Source organism: Arabidopsis lyrata (genome assembly GCF_000004255.2).
Source record: "Arabidopsis lyrata subsp. lyrata unplaced genomic scaffold ARALYscaffold_3, whole genome shotgun sequence".
NCBI lineage: Eukaryota > Viridiplantae > Streptophyta > Magnoliopsida > Brassicales > Brassicaceae > Arabidopsis > Arabidopsis lyrata.
In genome coordinates this window covers 5,042,593-5,068,405 of record NW_003302553.1, presented here as the reverse complement: position 1 = coordinate 5,068,405, position 25,813 = coordinate 5,042,593, and the positions used below count along the sequence as shown (strand labels likewise).

At 35.7% G+C, this 25,813-nt stretch overlaps 8 protein-coding genes across 9 annotated transcripts; 4 read left to right on the top strand and 4 right to left on the bottom strand.

Moving 5' to 3' along the window:
- The first annotated feature begins 173 nt into the window (after positions 1-173).
- LOC9318852 (CTP synthase) lies at positions 174-4,414 on the top strand. Its single transcript, XM_002884871.2, has 22 exons — positions 174-248; positions 385-535; positions 718-797; positions 882-968; positions 1,041-1,091; positions 1,182-1,299; positions 1,378-1,434; positions 1,534-1,598; positions 1,683-1,766; positions 1,860-1,910; positions 2,029-2,091; positions 2,203-2,246; positions 2,379-2,448; positions 2,535-2,597; positions 2,751-2,840; positions 2,914-2,952; positions 3,026-3,253; positions 3,342-3,427; positions 3,504-3,552; positions 3,643-3,723; positions 3,835-3,928; positions 4,020-4,414. The coding sequence occupies exons 2-22, from the start codon at positions 418-420 to the stop codon at positions 4,175-4,177; spliced, it is 1,776 nt and encodes a 591-aa protein (XP_002884917.1). The 5' UTR covers positions 174-248; positions 385-417; the 3' UTR covers positions 4,178-4,414.
- A 121-nt stretch (positions 4,415-4,535) lies between these two features.
- Positions 4,536-5,850, bottom strand: LOC9320983 (fasciclin-like arabinogalactan protein 14). Its single transcript, XM_002882739.2, has one exon. It carries the CDS (start codon positions 5,523-5,525, stop codon positions 4,770-4,772), a length of 756 nt encoding a protein of 251 aa, XP_002882785.1. The 5' UTR covers positions 5,526-5,850; the 3' UTR covers positions 4,536-4,769.
- Positions 5,851-5,975: 125 nt separating this feature from the next.
- Positions 5,976-6,831, top strand: LOC9318851. Its single transcript, XM_002884870.2, has one exon. It carries the CDS (start codon positions 6,066-6,068, stop codon positions 6,783-6,785), a length of 720 nt encoding a protein of 239 aa, XP_002884916.1. The 5' UTR covers positions 5,976-6,065; the 3' UTR covers positions 6,786-6,831.
- On the bottom strand, positions 6,803-10,695 carry LOC9318850 (protein gar2). 2 transcript variants are annotated; one of them, XM_002882738.2, is made up of 10 exons: positions 10,390-10,695; positions 10,137-10,276; positions 9,844-9,944; positions 9,407-9,761; positions 8,257-9,084; positions 7,999-8,053; positions 7,787-7,848; positions 7,585-7,691; positions 7,399-7,486; positions 6,803-7,279 (listed from the first exon to the last, which is right to left on the bottom strand). In XM_002882738.2, the coding sequence occupies exons 2-10, from the start codon at positions 10,269-10,271 to the stop codon at positions 7,016-7,018; spliced, it is 1,995 nt and encodes a 664-aa protein (XP_002882784.1). In that variant the 5' UTR covers positions 10,272-10,276; positions 10,390-10,695; the 3' UTR covers positions 6,803-7,015. The 2 variants fall into 2 exon arrangements, with proteins under 2 accessions (XP_002882784.1, XP_020886402.1); XM_021030743.1 differs by having other exon boundaries at positions 10,137-10,286; positions 10,390-10,557.
- Positions 10,696-11,671: 976 nt separating this feature from the next.
- On the bottom strand, positions 11,672-12,592 carry LOC9320982 (zinc finger A20 and AN1 domain-containing stress-associated protein 5). Its single transcript, XM_021030751.1, has one exon. The coding sequence runs from the start codon at positions 12,457-12,459 to the stop codon at positions 11,977-11,979; it is 483 nt and encodes a 160-aa protein (XP_020886410.1). The 5' UTR covers positions 12,460-12,592; the 3' UTR covers positions 11,672-11,976.
- Positions 12,593-13,657: 1,065 nt separating this feature from the next.
- LOC9320981 (probable protein phosphatase 2C 38) lies at positions 13,658-15,920 on the top strand. The gene is made up of 5 exons (XM_021030749.1): positions 13,658-13,919; positions 14,022-14,456; positions 14,547-14,914; positions 15,117-15,353; positions 15,449-15,920. The coding sequence occupies exons 2-5, from the start codon at positions 14,129-14,131 to the stop codon at positions 15,674-15,676; spliced, it is 1,161 nt and encodes a 386-aa protein (XP_020886408.1). The 5' UTR covers positions 13,658-13,919; positions 14,022-14,128; the 3' UTR covers positions 15,677-15,920.
- A 1,629-nt stretch (positions 15,921-17,549) lies between these two features.
- Positions 17,550-18,975, top strand: LOC9318849 (DNA damage-repair/toleration protein DRT100). Its single transcript, XM_002884868.2, has one exon. The coding sequence runs from the start codon at positions 17,609-17,611 to the stop codon at positions 18,725-18,727; it is 1,119 nt and encodes a 372-aa protein (XP_002884914.1). The 5' UTR covers positions 17,550-17,608; the 3' UTR covers positions 18,728-18,975.
- A 4,674-nt stretch (positions 18,976-23,649) lies between these two features.
- LOC9320980 (nudix hydrolase 16, mitochondrial) lies at positions 23,650-25,351 on the bottom strand. Its single transcript, XM_021032661.1, has 4 exons — positions 24,964-25,351; positions 24,383-24,497; positions 24,217-24,300; positions 23,650-24,127 (listed from the first exon to the last, which is right to left on the bottom strand). The coding sequence occupies exons 1-4, from the start codon at positions 25,032-25,034 to the stop codon at positions 23,855-23,857; spliced, it is 543 nt and encodes a 180-aa protein (XP_020888320.1). The 5' UTR covers positions 25,035-25,351; the 3' UTR covers positions 23,650-23,854.
- Positions 25,352-25,813: the final 462 nt, after the last annotated feature.

Genomic DNA, 25,813 nt, shown 5'->3' with positions numbered 1-25,813 from the left:
CTCAAGATTCTCAAGGAACACACAAGTAACTGAGTAAGCAGAAAAATAAATTCACCATGGTACTGAAATTACCGTTTCAGTCCCTTTTTATTTTATTTTCTTTTTTGAGATTAAAAAACTTTGGACAAAAAAAAAAAATCTATTTTTGGCTTTCAATTTTGGGTTTAAATAAGAGTGAGGGTCTCGCAGGTTAATAGCTTATAAGCCGCCGCCTTGAAAATCCAGAAGGCCATTTTTGTTAGAGAAAGGTAGAATTCGTAAATTTCTTCTTCTCACTTTCTTGTTTTTGACTCTATACCCAAGAATCTCCTCTTTGTGAGCAAGATATAACTCGTCTCAAAGTCTTATCTTTGCTTACCGTGTTCTGTGTTCTTAATGATTTAGGTGAAGAAGAAGAAGAAGCAGAGACAAACGATTATGAAGTACGTTTTGGTGACAGGAGGAGTGGTGAGTGGTCTTGGCAAAGGTGTCACTGCTAGTAGCATTGGACTTCTTCTTCAAGCATGTGGTCTTCGTGTTACTTCCATCAAAATTGGTGAGATTCTTGCCTTTGTTTTCACTTTGGATTGCATGCAACACTCTGGATTGATCCTCTCCGACCAATAATCCGGCCAAAGTGGCACCTTTTGTTGTGTAACGGCTTGTATTGCGCAGCAATTTGAGTAAATTTGTGGCTATGTGATCCTTTGTTCACAGTTACTTACATTCCTTATGCAGATCCTTATCTTAATACTGATGCTGGAACAATGTCTCCATTTGAGCATGGAGAAGTATTTGTATTGGATGATGGTGGAGAGGTATGTCGTATTGTGATTCTGTGATGTATTTTCTAATCATCTCGAGTTTTGTTCCTCAAACTGATGCATTGTGACTTCTTTCAGGTGGACTTGGACCTTGGAAACTATGAACGATTTTTAGACAGTACATTGACCCGTGACAACAATATAACAACTGGAAAGATATACCAGGTATGTGTATTACCTCTATAGTTATCTCATCTTAGAACCAGGTTACATTTTTTTGTACCCTCATTTTTGCAGTCAGTCATTGACAAGGAAAGGAAGGGGGACTACCTCGGAAGAACTGTACAGGTTCAGACATTATGAACGTGTGCTCTTACTTAATTTCCTCTGGTTCTAAGTTGATTCAGTGTTTGAACAAAGTTTTTAACTTTATTGAAGGTGGTTCCTCATGTTACTGACGCAATCCAAGAGTGGATTGAGCGTGTCGCTAATGTACCTGTGGATGGGAAGGAAGGTCCTCCTGATGTCTGTGTCATCGAATTAGGCGGGACTATAGGTACTGTTTGTTGGATTATATTACATTTCCTGATAATTGCTCAGAAGAGTGGCTTTTATTAATCTTTGTTCTCTACAGGTGATATTGAATCTATGCCCTTTATTGAGGCCCTTGGTCAATTCTCGTATAAAGTTGGTGAGCCGTGCTCTAATTTATATAAACTTTTGAAGTTTCAGTAATTTTCCTAGGCTATTGCTTATCGGCTCTATCATCACATCTGTCTTTTGTTCTTAGGGCCTGGTAATTTCTGCTTGGTTCATGTCAGCCTTGTGCCTGTTCTCAGTGTTGTTGGTGAACAGGTAATGCCTATATAGTTGATATCTTCCACGGAGGTTCTATTTTATTAGTTTGTAATAACAGAGATATGAACATCTATATTGCAGAAGACGAAGCCAACCCAGCATAGTGTGCGAGGACTCAGGAGCCTTGGTTTGACACCAAATATCCTAGCATGTCGCAGCACAAAGGTAATGGGCGCTCCTATAATTTCATGTGCCTTTTGTGTTGATATTAGCTATGGATTTTGGTTTTTAATCTTATCAGTTCTTGTTTTCTAACAGGCACTTGAAGAAAATGTCAAGACAAAACTATCTCAATTTTGCCATGTGCCGGTATATGTTGTTGAATTTCTGGTTTTTAATTGCTCATCTTAGAGCAGGGAGGTCAGATCTCTCATCAAAAGACCTCTGTCCGAGTAAAAATTCTGTCTGCTTTTCTATGGTTTCCCAGGAAGTGAATATAGTAACGCTCTATGATGTTCCAAATATTTGGCATGTTCCGCTGCTTTTAAGGGTAAGTACATTTCGGTTGAATAGTTTCTAACTAACGAAATCAAATGAACCTGTTCCTATGCTTGATTTTTTTTTCTTATCATTCTTTTTGGTGTTAACTTCTCTTCAACAGGATCAAAAGGCTCACGAAGCCATCCTAAAAGAGTTGAACCTTAGGTTTGTTTATGAACCATCTTTTTCCTTTTTTTTTTTCTCTGAGTGTAAATTTTATTTTGCTCTAGGCTCCACACTTTAAGCTTGTCTGTGATGATTTTATATCTAGCCGTTTGACATTTGCTTCTTCTGCAGTAATGCTGTAAAGCCAGACTTGGCAGAATGGACTGCGAGGACTAAAATTTATGACACACTGCAAGATCCTGTTAGTCAGCTTTTTCTAAATAATTTTTTGATGCCAGCGTGTCTATATAATCAAAACCATTGTTCATCGATGGTCTTCTCTTTCAGGTGAGAATAGCTATGGTTGGCAAGTACACTGGCCTTACTGATTCTTACCTTTCTGTGTTGAAGGTAATTGGATCTCTGTGTTCTTATACAAACCAAATATTGTTATGCATTTTATAATCCCAACCTTTAGTTTATACTTCACTTCTTTATAACAACTGTGTCTTATATTGAGGATTCTTACAAAATGGGATTTGTGTGGCGCCCTTTTCACTGCAGGCCCTTTTGCATGCTTCTGTTGCATGTCACAAGAAGCTTGTCATAGAGTGGGTTGCAGCCAGTGACCTTGAAGAGATAACTGCACAGGAGGTGAGTCTGGTTTTAGTTTCTCTCAGGGTACGACCAATGTATTTAGTCTCATGGGCTTTTGTATGACTTGCAGGCGCCAGATGTCCATAAAGCTGCATGGGATCTTTTGAAGGTAGGTTAATTTTAATGGAGCCTGACAAACCAATTCGGTAAATATGTTTGACTCATCACTTCCGTTGTTGCAGGGTGCTGATGGTATCCTAGTACCAGGAGGGTTTGGTGATCGAGGAGTGCAAGGGAAGATACTTGCTACAAAGTACGCCCGTGAAAATCAAGTTCCTTTCCTTGGCATATGCCTGGGAATGCAGCTGGCTGTTGTTGAATTTGCCCGCTCCATTCTCGGTTTTCATGATGCAAACAGCACAGAGTTTGAACCAGAAACTTCAAGCCCTTGCATCATATTTATGCCAGAAGTACTAGACCATCTGTCCCTCTCATTTGATTAATTACATGCTTTTCATGTATTGAGTATGTACTTATACTTGTTCAATCTCTTTATAGGGATCCACAACTCATATGGGGGGCACAATGCGCTTAGGGTCAAGGAGGACTTACTTCCAGGTTGCTGATTGCAAGTCTGCCAAGCTGTAAGCACATAACTCATTTAAGACACAGTAGCACATTCAGGTACAAAACCTATATAACTTCTTCTTCTACATTCAGGTACGGTAATGCAAAGTTTGTTGATGAGCGACACCGGCACAGATATGAGGTAATATTTCAGCTTCTTCTATTTTACATGTTCTTTTCCTTTGAGTTTTCTCTTAAGTCGTTGAACGTGAAATATATTAAATTTTGGCAGGTAAATCCAGATATGATATCTGAAATTGAGAAGGCTGGCCTCTCCTTTGTTGGGAAAGATGAGACTGGGCGTCGTATGGAGGTAATATGCTCGTGGAGAACCTGTTTAATGTGTGACTCAATGTGAGCTTGGAACAATATATGAATGCATTTGTGATGTTGTGCTTCATTATTCTACTGGTTTGGTGTGCAGATTGTAGAACTACCAAGTCATCCATACTTTGTGGGTGCTCAGTTCCATCCTGAATTCAAGTCCAGACCTGGGAAACCTTCTGCATTGTTTCTAGGTAAATTCTGGGTTATAGTTTGATAGCTTTTTTGAGCAAGAATCTGTGGTAATGGTGTTGTGGCTTACTAAGAAACACTTTGATACAACAGGTCTTATCGCAGCAGCGTCTGGGTGTCTAGAATCAGTTTTGCAAACAGGTGGCAAGGTGAACATAGTTTCGAAAAATGGAGTAGCCAATGGATCTGCAATGGGGAAAGTTCATCAGAACGGCAATGTCTATAGCAATGGAAACGGACTTCACCACTGACTCGGGAAAGGAACAATTTTACTTGCTGCATTTTTAAAGTTTTTCTGCTTTTAATCAAAGCTTTCTTTAAAGCCAGTCGACATGTATAGTCCTTGAGTTTTGTTTCCTTGTCTTGCTTGAAGACTTGTTGGGTTTCGTTGTTAGGGTTTGTGGAGAGACATGGATATGAATGTGCTTCCTGTTCTTGGGTTGCTTTTTGCCTTTCATAGCTAAAAAGTAATAAATATCTATAATCTAGTTTCGTCTAGAGTACATGTTTTTTTTTCCTTTCTCTGTGTCGTCGATTTTATGTAATGCAACAAAACAACGAGGCACCATTGAGTAACAAAAACTTGCAGTTTGTGTTTTATAACATTGGTATCTTCAACTTAAGTAAAGATGATATCCGACAATTTTTGAGTTTTACAATTTTTAACATCTTTATTGTATCAATCAATTTATTTTCCTCGTAGAACTCGTCAAGCTTAGTCTTTTAGTGTTCTCGTTTTTGCAGCCACCCGAGCTGCGTCTGTTGTATCGTTTTTTTTTTTGGCTTTCCTTCCACAACCTGAACTGATCTGTTTAGTTCTTTGCACTCTGCTTCTCATCGAAGTCAAGCCATGAACCACCAAATGGAAGACATCAACAGCGGAAACGTGAACGCAGGCTGAGAATCGATCCTTGAAACTCCATTGGCTGAGCCGGCGTTTTCGGAAGGTCCATCAGCAGCAGCATCAGGAGCAGAGGATGGTGGCTCGTCAAAATCATGACCATCATCCTTAGGTGATTCTGCAGGGCGCGGTGGAGATGATACCGGTGACAAAGGAGAAGCAGTAGGTGCATTATCACCTTTAACATCAATCATTATAGCACTACTAATATGAAGCACCGAGATGTTAAATGGTAGTGACGCTACAGTGTCTTGAAGCTGAGCATCAAGGCTAGACCCAGGAACCGCAGATCCAAACGCCACGTCTCCGTCTTTCGTAACGGTTGCGTTCAAGAACCCTTGCTGGCCTCTGGCTAGGCCGCTAGATTGGAAAAGAGTGGTGAGGAGTACTGATTTCTTGCTCAGATTCTTGAGTTTCTTCTGGTCATAGTAATCTAAAACGATGTGGAGGCTAAGGATTTTCTTGATAACGGCGGTTGGTTGGCCGGAGATAGAAGAGAGTGCGCCGTTGGAAACCACGAGGACGGTTATGGTTTGACGTTTGTTGATGGTAGAAGCGAGCTGAGTTTCGGAGAGAAGCTGGTTGAAAGTTGAGAAATCATCATGCTCGTTTAAGATGTTAGTGATGTTGAATGAATTTGATGAAGAGTAGAGGAATGTGGAAGCAAAGAAGAAGAAGATTGTAAGTGAAGAAGACATTGTTGTGAATCCCTTGATGACCTTTTTAAAAAATTTGGTGGCTTTTGGTTTTTATATTGCGAGTTTGAGTTGTGTTTCTTTATTAGGCCTGAGGAAGAGAGTGTGTTTCTCCAAACTTTGTGGGAACTTGGTGTTTTGTCTTGGATTAAGAGCACTTGTCGGTACCCGATTATATTGTTCAATTAAGTGTTATTGATATTCACTTTTAGAGTAAGCCACTTGTTGCACATCGAGTTCTATGCATTAGGGGATAGACGAGTAATCATACAATTCTTCTGCATTAACAAAATCATATAAAGCGATGATGATAATGTATTAAGAGTTTAAGACCGTTAATTTAAGACCAAAATTCGATGTTGGACAGTCTAAACCAAAAAAAAAAACTCTTAAAATTGATCTAAACCGTTGTTGACTTGTCTAAAGCTATGATTTGATGGGTTGGGTCAAAATTGGAAGAGTGAGCCCATACAAAATTTGGCAATAAGAAACCCTAAATTGATTACGTAGAGCTTCTTCTCTGTATCGAATTCGGCGACGACGATGATGATCTCTCGTCGATTGGTTTCGAAATTCCTTAAACCCTTGTCTTCTCCATCTTTCCACGCTTCTTGCCGTCATCTCCAATCTTCCTCATCTCTCATAAGAAACCATCTGACCCACGGATCAGTAACTCAGGAGCTTGGTCTCTTAAGATCCTTTTCTGCTTTCAATATCGACAAGCTTCGATCTGAAACATGGTCACCGAGGTATTTCTCGACACCAAGCGGAGAGACCGAGCCGAAGAAGCCAGCAGAGGAGTCGAAGCCAGAGGAGCTGCCGAAGATGAAGCACCAGGAGATCGAAGGACCAACAGTGGAACGCGATTTGTCGGCGTTAGGAAATGAGACGAGACAAGTGTTGGAAGGGATGATGAAGAACATGTACAGTCTAAGTGGAGCCATGGGTGCTCTTGGTTTAACTCAATTGATTCTTGGAGGGGCGATTTTGTACGCGACTCGATCAGATCCGATGAAGGAAATGACAATTCAGAGCTGTATAGCTTTCGGATTCCCGTTTGCGATGGCGTTGATGGTGAGACGATCGTTGAAGCCAATGTACTTCTTCAAGAAGATGGAAGAGTTAGGTAGGTTGCAGATTCTAACTTTGACACTTCAAGTTGCTAAGAATCTCAATTTGTTGTTCGTTAGGGCTCGTGTTGTTTCCATCTTGTGTGTTGTTGCCTTGTGTTTCGGAAACTTGTTCCTCTTGTTATCACCATGAGAGACAAAGAGAGTTTGAAATACAACTTTTTTTTGGTCTTTTTTTTCTTTAATATCCAAACGATTGATGAAGCATAAACGTCAATACTCAATACAAGTAAAAGTTTTGGAGTAGCTTTATAGAATCAAAAAAAGAAAAAACAAATTCAGAATAATATCCGATGAGGCAGATGATAAAACTCATCTTCCTTTTTTTTTTTTACCTAAGCTCTTGCTTCTCTTTCTTATCTATCAATCGTTGGCAATTCCGTCTGATTTTGATTCTGTTCGGACATACGTGAGGCTACGAGCATTGTTGGGAGCTACATTGTTGTTGTTTCCAGTGTCAGCTGAATCACGCTTCCATTGCATACTCCTGGCTCCACCTCTAACAACAGAACGACCCCTAACTGCACCACCTCTAAAGTATGAGGGCGCTCTTGCGAACCTTCCACCTCGAGGCCATGTCATGCTCGATGCAGCCTCTTGCTGTTGCCCATTGCTTCCTTTCACAATCTGCGTCCATCAAAAATTACACAGCTCATTCCTTATCCAACTAAGATTCTAACCAATCCTAAAGACCATAAGCAATAGTTGGCTATGGTAAACAGTTGAACACGGCTTTCAATTTTTACCTTGAGAATCCGAGACATGAAAGAGGTACCGTCCAGAGACAATGCATTCTCTGCAGCTTCTTTACGCGTGAACTCAATGTACGCTGATCTGCAAGAGGTGATCAACTTGGGTCACTAAGGTGTCCCATATAACTGAACTGAGACATATCAAGACTTTAATTGGGGTCATGAATTCAGAAAACTTACCCACTTGGTTGTCCTGTTGCTGGATCTGTAACTATGGTAGCTTTAAGCACTTCACCACACTTGTTAAAATGCCTTGAAAGGCTATCCTTGGTGGCACCAAAATGAACCTGTTTTACGACCAATCACATTCAAATTAATACACCAATTGACAAGTTTTTGCTCAATTCCAGTTCAAGAGTATACACCAATTAACAATTATTACATTGGCGACAAAGATTGTTCGAGAACTCGCATCTTCCAAAGGGCGGGTAGTGGATAATGTCCCTGCAAATGCCAGTATATCATCTTAGAAAAACTTATACAGAAAAACTACAACAACAGGCACCAAAGAAGTGAGGTTGTCAAGGGCAAAAAAGAAATTCCAATAGCATAAATTTTCAAAAAGCTTAAGACTGATATATTTTAACAACTCACCAGGAACAGATTTATTGGTCGTTGAATCTTCTTTCACATTGGCAGCAGGTTTTATCTGTCAAAGAACAACAAGCCGGCTTGTATTAGGAGGAGTCCAGTTGATATCATAAGTAAGAACGAAATAAATCATCGGAACATATCCATGAGGGGTAAATATTAAACTTTCGGGATGTTTTATATTTCATGCCCAACAAATTGTGGAAGAGGACTATCATTGAAATAGCTAGTAAGAGCATGCATCGGAAACATGGAACTTACATTTCCATTCCTTATTGTATCACTCAAGATTTTCTGCGTCGATAATTGATTGTTAGCTTCACTAGAAACTAATCTGCCTTCGTCCATATATCTTTGCAGACCCACATCTGGTACTTTCATCTGCTCCTCTAAACTTACCGTTTTCCCTGTATCTACATTGCCAGAGAAACTTGCAGTCTTATGCTTAGTATCAACTTCAGTAAGGCGATTTTGATAATTCGACCCTGTAAGTCTTTTGGAGTCATCGACCAAACGATGCTGCAGACTATTTGGATTGTTAATTCTGTTCCCAAGAAAAGTACTTGGATGAGAAACGTTAACACTTGAACCGAGTCTGCCTCGATCAGACGAAAAAGCTGGCTGCAAGCCAGTGTCATAAGTTGTCATTTTCTCAACATACACTCCATTGTTGTCAAGACTCTGCGTGTATTGAAGCTGTACCGCTTCCTGGTCTTCGCTAAAATTCCTAGATTCTTCATTCTTGGGGGAAACTTCACCATGTACCATATGCTGGTCCAGGGTCTCTGAAAATCCAGTAGAATGACTAATTCTGTCAAAGACACTTCTCCCAGATCTTGGTTTCTTGGCATCTTCAGCTGCTTCGGCGACAGCTTTCATAACAGTTGCCATGGGGTTCACAACTCTTGCAACCGATCGAATTTTCCGAGCTGGATCGGGGTCAGATGAGTCTTGAGTAGATGTGGACACCACTGAACGAAGACGTTTTAATGAGGATTCAGTCGAACTATTTACCGGCCTTGATATAGCTAGAGCATCTCGCACAGCAAACTGAAGCAGCCGGCGAGAGACATCAGGTTTAGCTTCTCTCTATCAAACAAGTCAAAGAAAACAAAATCAGAGAACCATAACCAGTATCGTACATTAGCTTTACAGCAGGAAAAACATTGAAACACTGGAACAAGACAACCTCATAACACAAAGATAAGAGTAATTAAGGACGTCTGACATGTTAGTCTCATACACAGGAAGAGACAAAGATGCCCTCTGGCCCAAATTTTACTCTGAGAATGTCTTCAAAATAAGATATGATGACATCCCACCCAGTAAACTATTTTAGCATTTTTATCAATTTTCCAATCCAAGTATTACGTGGTGATTGCTATTCAACAGAAAATTACAAAATACAGACCTGTTCATTCCGTGAGTCATCAGTTCTAGACCTTTTCCTGTGAGATTGAGACTGCGGAGATGGAGACCTTTTATTATGTCGGTGTTTGTGATCTTTCTTCTCGTAGTTATGAATTTTGTGAACCTCAGAGCTCAGAAGAGGAGGAATCTCAGAGACATTAGTTGGCTGGCTTCTCCATTGTCTACCGCGGCGTGCACCATTTGATTTATCAGATCGTCCCCTTTCAGATTCAGAATCCATAGGCACAAGTGCTTTATCCTCATTCTGACTGCTTATCAATGAGCTTTTTATGGTAGTTCCCTCCACATGAGAACTAAAGTATTCATCTACACTCTCAGCCAGATGATCCCACAACCTGCATATATCCTCCTAGTCAATATGAATTTCTATAAAAGCAATAAACTTTGTTTCACAAAGATAAAAAAATCTTCAAATACCAGGCTACAAAAGAGTCGCTATCATCTCCAAGAAATATTTTCAATTCATTCTTTGCTTCCTCTTTTCTTCTCCCATTTCTAAGAAGGACTATCACATATTCCTGCAAGCAGAAGACTGTAGTGTCAGTTGAATTCTAAGAGCAGCTAAAGTTTTAATTCCAAAACTCAGCAATTCTAGCTACAAGGAACACGAATAATAAACCCCAAAAGTGGATATTCATATTAACCCTCTATAAAAAAATTCCAATTTATAGAAAAAGATGGAGAATTGAATGACAATGATGAAATCATACCACTAGAGTGTCATCCGTGTAATCGCCCATAAACTCCTTGAGTTTAACCATGACCATCTCTTTCAACTTGGCAGCTCCTTCCACACTGAAATCACCATTGAAGGTCCGATCATCGACTAGATCGGCGCTTCCCATCTCCACTGAAATTTCCTTTACGAGATTATTATCAAAAACCTTAACTTGCCACCGCAATGAGAGAGAGCCCAAAAAATCAACAAATCGGAATATATTTACACGCCACTAAAACCCTAACCTATGGACGATTCAATTCGAGAACGGATAGAATTAAGGAGCTCCAAGGTGGTGGTGGTGCTAGGGTTTGGGTTTCTGTCGGAGAAATCCAGAAAGCAGCAACCCAGTCGATTGAATTCCTGATTATATATGTCTAAGGGATTTATTTGTTTTCGACGGACGGAACTAATTAGATATGAGAAGCCCCTCTCAATTTCTTTTAATTATAAACGGGGCGTTTTGTGTTTCAATTTTAAAACCAAACATTTAATATTTTTCATAATTGGGTTGGGCCAAAACATATTAACTTTGAGCTTTTCTTTTCTGGTTTTTAGGTATAAATAATCAATGGCCAATTTGCTAAATAACACATTTTAATGAATTTACCAATGACCTCTTTCTTTTTACAATTTTTTTTTTCCTTTTTTGTCTCGAAAATGTTCTAAACCAATTCGTAGTGAAACGAAACATAAACTTGTTGAAAATATGTATCAAAGTTTGTGAAAGTATTTAGAAATTTCACAATTCTTTAAGAGATTATGTGTTCACGCTTTAAATTTTTGTTCTTCATCCTTATTTGGATGGTCAACTTTTATATATCTAAACCTTAACCGTCGTCCAAACTTCATCGTCGAAGGCTCGAAGCTCATCACCACTGATCCCGTATCCAATCCCCCTCCTCCAAGCATATTATATATGGAACACAAGTTAGCTTTTATAGTCTACATTTAATTTCTCTATAAATATTCTTTGTTAAGTTTTTTTTTTTTCGTTCTACAATATAAATGAATTTTGTATGTTTTGTTACTAGTCTCTAAAACGGCTCTGGCTACAATGGTAGTTGCTTGAAATCTATAGTCTTTTGTTGTGAGATCTCTAAGATATACAGTAAGCTTGTTGTTTAAAATCTTTAAAATCCTACGTTACTGCATCGCATAAATATTAAGACGTCGGCATTATTCTGTTAAATATGCAAAGATATTTTCGTATGCGTTGAAAATAATTTACGGAAAAAATATTCGTAAAATGGGTAAGCTCATGTTAATATTATTTAAAATAAAAGTCTTTCGTATAATTTAATATGTTATGCTTTTAATATAAAGATCTAATAATAAATAATGGGACAAACAAGAAGATGATAACCCATACAACTCAAACACATTATTGGCTTTGGTATTTTATACGCCAAGCAAACTTGTCTGAGAGAGAAATTGGCTTTGTGAGTTGTGACGCACAATGGACTAGTATCCGTGACAAGTACATCTACCACACGAAACGAACGAAACCAGAGAGACACGTTCCTAAATTACCAATTAACCCCTTCGTTTCTACCATATCCTACATACACATTTCTCGACGATCAAGAAGCAAATTCATGAATCCGTAAGCCACACAATAATAATATTAATAATCATTCACTAATATATAAATTAAAAGATGAAAAACGTAAACAAAATAAAAATTCGAGGTTCAGATTTGATTGAGCAGAGGAATCTTCTTTTACAACACAGCACCAATTCAAATCGATGTCTCCGACCATCTCTTCCGATCGTATAGACCGGAGCTTTGAACCACCACAAGTTTTCAACGGTTGAGATCGAATTTTAATTTAAACTTTGACCATCTTCGCCGCCTTGACCACCGGATTTTCCCTAGCGATCGCCTCACGACCGGCGGTTTTGTAGTCGTAGCTGCAATCATGACGATCGGAGTAACGGTGCTCGGAGCAGAAAAGCTCACCGCATCGGCACCTGAATCCGGTCAACCCAACTTTCTTCCGACAACCAGAACATCGGTTTACGATCTGTTGATCTCTCTTCACCGCATCGATCTCTCTCGTACGAATCACGACTTTAGCTGGCGATGACCGAAGATTGACAGATCTCGCCGATCTCTTCAAGATCGAGCCTGATTCAACAACACCGGCGGCCGCCGAGACAAGAGATGCGTTGAAACATTTCTGACACATGTTGTTCGTCGCAGGATTCGCTGTAACGCCGCAGTTATTGGTACATAGCGTCGTTGTTGTTGTTGTCGTCAAGGTGTCGAGAACTTTGAACTCCGTCTCTTCCTTCTCCGTTCTCTGAGCCATCGTCTTATTGAATCTCCCTGCTCCTCCGGCGAGTTTACGGATCGATTTCGAGGAGAGAGAGATAGCGGTAGAGAGATGAATGGAATATGGGCCTCATAGAGAGACGCGTTTCCATCTCTCTTATCATCTCTCCTTCCCACCATCCCCACTTTCTCGTCTTCCGGTGGATTTACGTAAATACCCTCATCGCTTTTGTGGAATTACCAGAGGATTAAATATGCATTTCAATGATTCTAGAATGGGTTATGACGCCATACAGCGGACAACAACATATTTGTTTCTCTTTCATATTTTTGCTTTTTGGGGTATTTTTCTGATTTTTCTTTGAGTATACTCTAATTTATTAGTATGACTTTTATTATTGGGAGATATCAAAGAAGGAAAATCGCTGGAATATGGGCCAACTTGTTTATTTTTGTTTCTCTCCCAACAAAAAATCACCAAAGAAAAGTATACCATCATCATGTATCTAGAGGTGTTATTGTGTTAACTAGATTCGAACACATGTATGTTTATGTTTGGTTCGTGTTCGGACATGTTAGATTTTTACTTAAGGGAATTAAAAAAAAAAAAAAAGATTTTGCGGGTTAAAAATGTCAACACACAAAAAAAAACGACCTGTGAGGTTGTAAAGCTGCGCGTACAACATGTCAACATGCCAATTTGCAGACTTAACTTTATTTTATTTTTATGTAAATCTTAAGTATATGTTGAGCCAAGGTGTTGAGCTTAAATGGTCTTGTTTTCCTGACCATATTCAACAACCCAGAAGTGGATTGTATTGCGCGAAATGCATCTATTTTTTATGGGATGATAAATTTAAATAGAAATTAATCTCTACAACATGCAAGAAAAGTTTAAATATCTTCGTCATTTGATAAGTCAAATGAACTAACCATAATTCAAATAGCAGTTGAAAATTTCAATTTTGTTCCTTCAACCAGTCGGATGAATCATTTTATGATTGGACAAACTACGAATTGGTACTTTTGTTTTTTGCATATTTTTGGTTTCATTCAGAATTTCAGATTATGGAAAAGATAAATAAAAATTTATTTATTATAGTAGTAGTATTTTAATAAATTAGTATTCTTGAAAAATGGAGAAACGTTGCTAAATTTGGGAGAAAAAGCTGCCTAAAACGTCGGGTTGTTTCTGAGGTCAAATGCCTAAACAGCTAAACTCGAAAGCAAATGAAAAAAAAAAAAAAAAAATTAAAAAATTAAAAAGAGAGAAAATTAAGAGAAATCGAACCCCCAAATAAGGAAATTCTGACAGAGTCGCCTGCTAGATTTGTTTTTTTTTTTTCTCTTTCTCGTCATCTCTCTTCCTCTCTGTAACCCAACCGGAGTTACGATTCCCTCTTATCGTAACTCCTGCTTCCGATCTCGATCCACTTTCCAGTTTTGTTTTGTCGGACGGTAATCATTTCCCGGCTCTTTTTTGCGATTCCACAAAAGGTAATTGTCTGATTTATAAATCGATCCTTGAAGAAAATTCGTATGTGTATATGACGCAAATGTAGATTGATTGGTTCGTATTCGTTATTCGTATTGTTTTAGGGAAGGAGGAATAAGCAAAATTTTGATTGGATTCCGTTTTTGGGGGTGTTAGTGATCTTATAGATGAAGTGAAAAAAAATTTGATTATTGAGGGGATTATGTGAGTTATGGTATCATCGGCAACTATTTTGCGGATGGTAGCACCATGTTGGAGGCGACCTTCTGTCAAGGGAGATCATTCTACTAGAAATGACGCTAATGGACGATGTGATGGTCTTCTTTGGTATAAAGATTCTGGTAACCATGTTGCTGGAGAGTTCTCTATGTCTGTCATTCAAGCTAATAATCTTCTTGAAGATCATAGCAAGCTTGAGTCTGGACCCGTTAGTATGTTTGATTCTGGTCCTCAAGCTACTTTTGTTGGTGTCTATGATGGTCATGGAGGTCCTGAAGCTGCCCGTTTTGTTAATAAACACCTCTTTGATAACATCAGGAGTACGCGGTTTTATCTTCTCCATCTCCTGTATTCTATTTTTTTTTGCTGAATTAGCTATATGCCAACTTTGTGATACTTTCTGATTGCAGAGTTTACATCAGAGAATCATGGGATGTCTGCCAATGTTATAACCAAAGCTTTTTTAGCTACGGAAGAAGATTTTCTTTCTCTTGTGCGGCGGCAGTGGCAAATTAAACCACAGATTGCTTCTGTTGGAGCATGTTGTCTGGTAGGGATCATATGCAGTGGATTGTTGTATATTGCAAACGCTGGAGATTCTCGGGTTGTTCTAGGAAGATTGGAAAAAGCGTTTAAAATTGTCAAGGCCGTTCAGTTATCGTCTGAACACAACGCAAGTCTTGAATCTGTGAGAGAGGAATTGCGCTCGTTGCATCCAAATGATCCTCAGATTGTGGTCTTGAAGCACAAAGTTTGGCGTGTCAAAGGTATTATACAGGTAAAAATACTTTCACGGTAATGCGAGTTGCTGAATTCTAGACTCTTTTCTTGCTAGTAGCTTGGCTGTGAAAGATACAGTCAAGCCCTATGCATGTAAAAGACTCCTGATTTATGTGTCTAAGAAGAGATTTACTGAATCCTCACTTTAAGAAGATAAAGAGAATTTCTCGCTAGATATAACCCGTGGCTGGTTCTTGAAGGTTTCACGGTCGATTGGTGATGCCTACTTAAAGAAAGCAGAATTCAACCGGGAACCGTTGTTGGCAAAGTTCAGAGTCCCTGAGGTTTTCCATACGCCCATCCTTAGAGCAGAGCCAGCAATTACAGTACACAAAATCCATCCAGAGGATCAGTTTCTTATATTTGCATCAGACGGCTTGTGGGAGCACTTAACCAATCAAGAAGCTGTTGACATTGTGAACACATGCCCACGCAATGTAAGATTGCCTCTTGCTCTTTCTTTATCTCCCTCTTTCTTTCTTTCGTTTTGTGTGCAAATAGATAGATAGATTGAGAACCTGTGGGTGTGCAGGGGATTGCAAGGAAGCTAATAAAAACAGCTCTAAGAGAGGCAGCAAAGAAGAGAGAGATGAGATATTCGGATCTAAAAAAGATCGATAGAGGAGTGAGGAGACATTTTCATGATGATATAACAGTCATAGTTGTGTTTCTTGATTCACATCTCGTCAGTCGGAGTACCTCACGCCGACCTCTCCTCTCCATCTCAGGTGGTGGTGACTTGGCTGGACCTTCCACTTGACTCAACTCTCACCACAATCTATATATATTTTATATATACATTATCCACTATATATATATAAACACATTGCAAAGCGCAATTCAAGTCCCTTCTTATTTTTTCTCTATATAAAAAATTTCCTTTTTAACTCTGCTTTTTATTCATCCCAAAAAAAAATTGAAGAGTTGGAATCCAATGTATAGGTCTTTTGGCAAACTGAGTTTATTATGGATAATATAAAGAGATGTCACTTGTTGGAAAGATTTCTACTACTGACTACCTCCATCTACCCATTTTTGCTTCTGTTGTCATTTTTAATGTATTAACAAAAACATAAGCGAATGTGTAATTGATGCAGAACTGCTACAAATTCGTCTTTTATGTCAAAGACAAACAACATTGCTTTCCAAGGCCTAAGAATTCAAAAGATCTTGTCAGTCACAAATTAAAGTAAACCTACAATATAATTGACAACAGTTCCAAGTAAAAATTTCAACCTACTATAGTTCCAAAAAAGTAGACACTAGTTATCTAAAAGATCTTGAGAAAATCACGAATAATTCTTTCTTTTGTCAAAGAAAATCACGAATAATTCACGCAATAGTAAATCGAAATGAAAACAAACAAAAAAATCTTATGATCTATATTTTCATACATGCTTTTCATCGAATTTGAATTCATTTGGAAATAAAGCGACAAAACTTATATTTTACAAATGGATTACTATTGTTATGATTGAAATTATGTTTTGGTTATGAGAAGGACATGGAAAATTCTTACTAATACATAAATAAAAAAAGACAGCTCCAGTAAAAGGGATCTTGACCCCTGAGCATGTGATGGGCCTGAGCATGTGATGGGCGTTGAATCATGTCCTAACCAAGACAACGCGACTGAAAATCATAAAAGCTGGAATAAAGCTCTAATGATTTTGATAATAACATTATTTTCTCAACAAGATTTTTTTTAAGGTCTGGTTTATTATTTATTGTAAATTATAAAAACTGTTAGATAGAAGATTTTACCACTGACAATTTTTTTCGATCCTATTAGATTCATGACATACGACAGTTTTTTTCGACCCTAATAGATTCACTTCTCAACAAAGTTTTATGTGAAATAGTAATAAAAATGTTACAAGTCAAATATTATAATTAAACTAATTAAATCAAATGTAAGGATTTTTAACAATGATAGGTTTGGGATAAGAAATTTAGGGAAATTAAAAAAATCAAAGATTGGACTTTGGACAGGGAGATGCTTAAATGCTTCTGTAGTTCTGTTTCTGTAGTAGGACCACATGAGTCACATGTAAAAGTATTTATGGAGGACCAACCATATTTGGTTTATTAAATGCTGTCTCTAATAATTGGTAAATTATCAATCATAATTAGTCATATAAAGATTTTAATGATGTGAAGTTTTGGCGTTTCAGTAAACTTGAAATCACGATCATTGCTGTAATATGGCAATAAACCTTAGGAAATAGGAATTTCATGCTCCATAATCCGTGCATTATTGATCTTAAAGCTTTGTATAAATACGTTTAGGAATATGCATATGTTACATGTCCATGTAGAATATCTTTGTATATATAAGCATTATTAGTTACATCTTACATGTCCATGAAAATCAACATATTACCGTTGAAACAAATCAACATGATTAACTTATATATTACCGGATCATGGTTGGATACTCGATTAATCAAATATTTTTAAAAAAGTAAAAACTGACATACACACATGATCCTCCTCTTTAGTACAATAGATTAAAGGTATAAGAATACATTCATAAGATAATATATAGAACAATAGTAGTAACATGCACATGCCCATGATACCATGCACATGCAAATGTCTCTCTCCTTTTCTTGCATCTCTACGTTTCTATATAATCCAAAGACTCATTACACAAAACCACTCTCTTCAATATCAAACATTTATTTTAAAAATGAGAAAGTTGTTGGCATCGCCGTTTAGTTCATTACTTGCCGTAGTTTTCATTTCCGTCATCTCCGTCGTCCGATGCTGCTCTCCTGAAGATCAGACGGCTCTCAATGCTTTCAAGTCATCACTGAGCGAACCAAACCTAGGCATCTTTAACACTTGGTCTGAAAACACTGATTGTTGCAAGGAATGGTACGGTATTAGCTGCGATCCTGATTCGGGTCGGGTCACTGATATTTCTCTCCGGGGAGAATCTGAAGACGCCATTTTCCAAAAGGCAGGCCGCTCCGGTTATATGTCCGGTTCGATTGATCCAGCGGTTTGTGACTTAACCGCACTCACTTCCCTCGTCCTCGCCGACTGGAAGGGAATTACCGGAGAGATTCCTCCGTGCGTAACCTCCCTGGCTTCGCTCCGTATCCTCGACCTCGCCGGCAACAAGATCACCGGAGAGATTCCCGCGGAAATTGGCAAACTCTCAAAACTCGCAGTTCTAAACCTCGCGGAGAATCAGATGTCCGGCGAGATTCCGTCGTTGCTGACATCACTCGTCGGGTTGAAGCATCTTGAATTGACGGAAAACGGAATCACCGGCGTGATCCCGGCCGACTTCGGATCGTTGAAGATGCTGAGCAGAGTTTTAATGGGCCGTAACGAACTAACCGGGTCAATACCAGAGTCGATCTCGGGTATGGAACGGTTAGTGGATCTGGATCTATCCAGGAACCATATCGAAGGTCCGATACCCGAATGGATGGGTAACATGAAGGTACTCTCACTTTTGAATCTCGATTGCAATTCGTTAACCGGTCCAATCCCCGGTTCGCTTCTTAGCAATTCCGGTTTAGATGTTGCGAATTTGAGCCGAAATGCGTTGGAAGGATCTATACCCGACGTTTTCGGGTCAAAAACGTATTTGGTTTCGCTTGATTTGTCGCACAATAGTCTATCGGGTCGGATCCCGGATTCGTTGTCGTCAGCTAAGTTTGTGGGACATTTGGATATTAGCCATAACAAGCTTTGTGGGCGTATCCCAACGGGTTCTCCTTTTGATCACCTTGAAGCTACGTCGTTTAGTGACAACCAATGTCTCTGCGGTGGCCCTTTGATGACGTTATGTTAATAACAAGGATATGGTTCCGGTTTAACTGAACCGGGTTTCTTGTTGCTGTTGCTCTTGTTCGCTGTATCAAACTTGTGATATTTTACTTTTCATTTACTTTTCAGATTTTAGTTTTCACAGCTAATATATGTTCTACTACTGGCAACGGACAGGTACACCGATCCAATATGCTTTGCGGTTTATGTAAAATGATTCCGAATGTAATATTAAAAGCAACGTTATAGAACTTCAATTTTAAGAACTAGGCTTTTTGTGTGTTTAAGATGTTAATAAAATCATTACATACATTCCGACACAACACCCATACTATTCTCACTAGAGTTATAATTACATGAGAAATGAATTATGTTAATACCAGCTAAATCAATACAATAAAAACACTAGGAACTCTCCAGCATCTAGCATCTGACACATCAATATTCTGGAGCTGACACATCATTAAAAAGACAAACCAATCAAAACATTTCAATTAATACACATCATCTCTCCATCTTGCTACATCAGTTTTTCACTAAAAAAATACCTCATTAAAATTATAGCCAATCAAATTAAATTAAACCATATACACTACAATTTTTTTAATAATAATTTATTTATTTTTAATTTTGTTAAAAGAAAAACAAAACCAAATAAACATCTATTTGTATATTCTAGATTTGTTTTCACAGTCTCTCATTGTCTTATCTGTTTCGATTCCTCCAACTTAATTTGTAACTTTTATATATTTCAATTTTAACCCATTGTTGATTTTAAATATTAAAGAAAATCAAAACGAAAGTGAATCGATGAAAAAAAAATGTGTTACAATTTAAATTACTACAACAACACTCCCGGTCATTATCTTTTCGTTTTTGCAAAGTGAAAGCCCAAAAATTAGTAAGATCCAATTTCGTAAGACTTTTGATGTTCTTATTTTGATAATTCATTTATTTTATGATTAATCCAATTCCAAAAAATTAAAATCAAATTTTTAAAAATAAATTAAGTATCAATATGTATCGTATGATATATCGTCATAAAATAAATAAAGTATCAAAATAAGTTTTCTATAGGTAAAATAAAATTACTGAAAAAATAAAATAAACAAAATAAAATACACACTTGAAAAATATGACATTAAGAGTTTTAATACATTAGATGAAATATCGAGTATACGCATGCATAATACATAAATTTCGATATGGAGGGATAATACAATATATTCATTTTGTAAAAGTAATATATAGCATATATTTATTAATATTTGTATATATATAATAACATAGCTAACTAAATCTACTAAAATCTGATCAAAGGTAAAAACTCAAATTTTAGAAGTCTTTTAAATCTATATCAATATTATATTAAAACAAAATTAATATTAAAAATATTCTGAAGTATAGATAAAACACCAAATCTTTTAAATCTTTTAAATTGTTACAGATTATACTTATTTTAAAACAAAATAATATTTAAAAAATACACATTATATTAATATTTTCTAATACAAAGGTTTAAAATTATAGCTTAAATTTAGTATAAATTAATAAATCAATTATGCTTTAGAAAATACAATTTTAACCAAATATAATAATTATAGTATGCAATTCAACATAAGTATTATATTAATAAAATATAATTATAATAAATAGTATATATATAAAATATAAACATAATACAAATAAAATATAAATCAATGTTAGCCAAGAATAACACAAAACCAAATTAAATTAAAAACATGTATTTTTTCTTTGGCATACATGGAACTATTATTCAGAAGAGTTATATTTTATTTTTTTACAAAAAGAACAAAAGAGAAATAAATAACTTTTCTAGCAACAAAAAATATATAAAATTGGGTGATTAAATTTGTATAAACTACAAAAAAATTAAGAATTGAAATAGAGACTATAATTATAATTACAAAATCTAACCACATAAAAATTAAAACTAATCCTAAGAAGTAATTTTACCACAAACCATTATCCTCTGATCACAAATTGAGCACAAAAAGATAGTATTTAATAGGCTCCAAATTATCTTTTTGTAGTAAGATCCAATTTCTTAAGAGTTTTGATGTTCTTATTTTGATACTTCATTTATTTTATGATTAATCCAATTCCAAAAAATTAAAATCATATTTTTAAAAATAAATTAAGTATCAATATGTATCGTATGATATATCGTCATAAAATAAATAAAGTATCAAAATAAGAGTTTTTTTTTTTATAGGTAAAATAAAACTACTGAAAAAATAAAATAAATAAAATAAAATACACACTTGAAAATATGGCATTAAGAGTTTGAATACATTAGATGAAATGTTGAGTATACGCATGCATAATACATAAATTTTGATATGGAGGGATAATACAAGAGAAATTGTTAAAAATGCACCTTTTTAAATACCCCTTTTCAAAAATACCCCATTTCAGAGTCCATTTTTAAGTTTGCCCTCTTTTAATTTTTAATGATCATTTTACACTTATTTGAAACAAAATTAGGTCCACAAAATACAAAATATTTTTTGGCGGGAAAAGTGATCCCGCAATTTTCCCGCCAAAACACTTGTAAAAACCTTTAAAATACCTTGTAAAATTTTCCCGTAAAATTTTTTCCCGCCAAAATTATTTTTTTGCGGGAAAAGTGATTCCGCAATTTTTTTGCCGTTAAATTTTTGGCGGGAAAAATTTACAAGGTATTTTAAAGGTTTTTTACAGGGTATTTATAAGGTTTTACAATGTATTTTAAAAGGTTTTACAACGTATCTATAAGATATTATAAGATTTTACAAGCTATTTTATAAGGTTTTACAAGTTATAAGGTTTTACAAGTTTTTTATAAGGTTTTACAAGTTATAAATACCTTATAAAACCTTATAAATACCTTGTAAAACCTTTTAAAATACATTGTAAAACCTTACAAAACACTTGTAAATACTCTGTAAAACCTTTAAAATACTTTGTAAATTTTTCCCGGGAAAATTTTACAAGGTATTTTAAAGGTTTTTACAAGTGTTTTGGCGGGAAAATTGCAGGATCACTTTTCCCGCCAAAAAATATTTTGTATTTTGTGGACCTAATTTTATTTCAAATAAGGGTAAAATAGTCATTAAAAACTAAAATAAGGCAAACTTAAAAATGGACTCTCAAAAGGGGCATTTTTGAAAAGGGGTATTGAAAAAGGGGCATTTTTAACAATTTCTCTACAATATATTCATTTTGTAAAAGTAATATATAGCATATATTTATTAATATTTGTATGTATATGTATAATAAAATAGCTAACTAAATCTACTAAAATCTGATAAAAGGTAAAAACTCAAATTTTAGAAGTCTTTTAAATCTATACCAATCATATTTATATTAAAACAAAATTAATATTAAAAATATTCCGAAGTATAGATAAAGCACCAAATCTTAGAAATCTTTTAAATTGTTACAAATTATACTTATATTAAAAAAATATTTAAAAATACACATTATATTAATATTTTCTAAAAACAAAGGTTTAAAATTATAGCTTAAATTTAATATAAATTAATAAATCAATTACGCTTTAAAAAATAAAAAAAGTACATTTACATAAGCCTTACAATTTAACTTATAAAACACATTTACATAAATCGTATATTATTATAAAACATTTGATAAAAACGGCTTACAGAAATCATATAAGGTTTTTTATAACGATGTATATGTGTTTTATAAGTAAAAAGCTTTAAAACATCTTATAAATATTGTATAAACTCATATACATATTATATAAAAATATTGTAAAAGCTATAAAAGCTTATAAAAAATATTATAAGATGTTTCTAAGTTTATATTATGAGGTGTTTATAAAAAGTATAAAAATATTAAATATTAGAACATCTTATAACACATACATCTTATAATAATATTATAAAAAGCTTATTATATACATCATATAAAATATAAATATAATACAAATAAAATATAAATCAATGTTAGCCAAGAATAACACAAAACCAAATTAAATTAAAAATATGTATTTGTACTTTGACATAAATGGAACTATTATTCAAAAGAGTTATATTTTACAAAAATAACAAAAGAGAAATAAATAACTTTTCTAGCAACAAAAAATATATAAAATTGGGTGATTAAATTTTTATTAACTACAAAAAAAAAAACTAAGAATTGAAATAGAGACTATAATTATAACTACAAAATCTAACCACATAAAAATCAAAATTAATCCTGAGAAGTAATTTTACCACAAACCATTATCCTCTGATCACAAATTTAGCACAAAAAGATAGTATTAAATAGGCTCCAAATTATCTTTTTGTTTTTCTCTTACTCTCACTCTTTTTCTTTTTTGCTCTTATAATAAAATAAGTCTTTTGTTTTTTTTCTTAAAGTAAAATTAAACTATTGAAAACAATAAACAAAATAAAATACACAAACGAATATATGACATTGAGAGTTTGAATACATTAGGTGAAATATTGTGTAAACACGTGCATTATACATAAATATTGATATGTAGGGTAATACAATATATTAATTTTGTAAAAATAATATATAACATGTATTTATAAATGTATGTATATATATAAAATAAAATAGCAAACTGAATATACTAAAGTCCCAAAAAAAAGTAATAAAAACCCAAATTTTAGAAGTCTTTTAAATCTATAATAATCATATTTATATTAAAACAAAATTAATTTCAAAAAATATCACACGGTAGATAACAGAACAAATCCTAAAACTCTTTTAAATTTGTATAAATTATACTTATATTAAAACAAAAATAATATTCAAAAACTATCCCGCGGCGGAGCGCGGGTTTCGACCTAGTACTACTAAATAGTATTAAGTGTACAAGCAAATAATTCTTTGAAAAAAGGTTAACAATTTCTTAATCCTGTTTTATTATCATTTATCAATCGGGATTTGTCAAGGCTCAAGAGATGTCTTTTTTCATAATTACTGAAAATGATGAAGACAGCTGTGTGAAACAGGAAAATAATTGAATTTTAAAACTTTGAAACTCTTATGTTTCGCAGTCACAGATTCTCCATGCATAAGACTTAATAAAAAAAATAAAAAGGAAGAAGAAGTAAAAACAAAATCGAAAGAAATGAAACCAACCCTCAGAGGTTTATGCACACTTGCTTCAATGTTCACTTGTTATCTCCTCTCCTTTATCCATCTTCTCCTTATGCCATTTACAGAATCCTTCAACCAATGCATCCTTCATCCAAGCGTGCCTGCAATTCTCTACCGCTTCTTCAATTGTCAGCCATTTCCGTGTTCTCGTCTCATGTTCCGGCCACGTCTCTAGCTCTTCCTTCACATACAATGCGTACATTGCCGCTTTACATAAACCTTCTGGGCTAAACTCATCTTGGTGTGTTTTGCTCTTGAACTCATAATTTCCCAAAAAATCCTGCAAAATACCAAATTTTACCACATTCTCAGCACCAGGCTTAAACAATAACAAAGGGCTACATTACACGGTGTGCGGAAAAGCTTTACCATTAGAATCCCACGGACACCTGCTTCTTCCACTGCTTCCCTCACTGCAGCCTCCCTGACTGTCTCATCATTCTCCCATCCTCCCTACATGATTCCGTGAATCGGATTATGTTACTTCGTTTCCAAACAAAGGAAAAAGCAAGAAGAAACAGCATTTGCTTTGTACCTTGGGAAACAAAAGTCCCGGTCCACTAGACGAGCTGATCATCAACACTTGAATCACTTTCCCAGATTCAGAATTACCATCTTTGTCAGAATTTATATACCTAAATGGAATACACCTACAAACGCCCGACAATGAACTTGTTAAGCAAGGTCTCCGGAAACAAAAACTACAGGTAAAGGCTACACAGACATGGTCATCAACCAAGATCAGATAAATGGCCATTACAATCAAAACAAGGTCTAAGCATGTCAAAATCCTCTTGTCAAAGCATGACTCTAAGACAAAAAAATCTTCAATCATGACTCTTGTTTTGCAATTCTAAAATTTAAACAAACATAACACCGAAAATGCCCAATTAATCTCGAAGATAGCAATCACTTCAATACAGGGATACGTAGAGACCCATGAAAACAAATCCCCAGCATTTACTTACACCTGTCTTAATCAATCGCACCCACAATTTTCGAATAAACGAAGAAAGATTCACATTACGTAACCAAAACAGCAGCTCCAAAGAGGCGATACAAACGCAAACAAAAAGAGAAAAAAAGGAACAAGAAGGATGGATAAAAAAACGGTACCCGGCTACGAGACGAGAGCCATCCTCGTACCGCTGCTGGAGCCGACCCGTACGCGCGACCAAATCACACATGACCGAAATAAATAAAAATATCTTTAGAGGAGGAGATTCGACTTGTTGGCCATCAAGATGAAAAAACACCCAAATTCGAGACAATCCTAACGCCTCTTCTAGATACCCACAAATACGATTCTACCTCTACCATTGCTTGATTCCAACGGTCTAGAAGCGATTGCCCGATCAATCTGATCTGACGGCTGGGGTTAGATCTAGGGTTTGGTTGAGTCTAGCTATTTAGGATCAAAGACTGAGAGATACAGATTTGTATTTTTTTTTTGTTTTTTTTGTTGGGTGGGTCAACAAAGAATAGAGAAGAAGAAAAAAAATGTAATAACAATTTTTTCTTTTATTCGGGCCATTGGGGGAAGGAGCAAACCGTGAGCGTGATGAACGGATCGGCACAGTCAGCATGTCACGTGGGTTATGGGACATCTTATTGGGCCCATTCTTTTGTTTTTCGGTTTATGGGCCCACTTTTTATATTGATTCGCGAGCTTATCAAAGATTCATACATTTTCTTTAGTTTGTTTAGGTATTTCAAGTGAAACATCCAACAACCAATCTTTTCGAGTTTCGGAGATGAACTTCATAATCTCCAAAGATATTGTACTAACGTCAGCTACCACTGTAGAGGCTAACATGCCATCCGAGTCAATCAACCGTTTACGTGTTAATCTAACACTGTTACAGTCAAAACTATAGATTCTAGCTAAAATTCACCGTAGAGTTCCTTTGGACCTCTTCTGAAAACATTTTGATGTCTACACAAAAGCAGGAGTTGCCCTTGAATG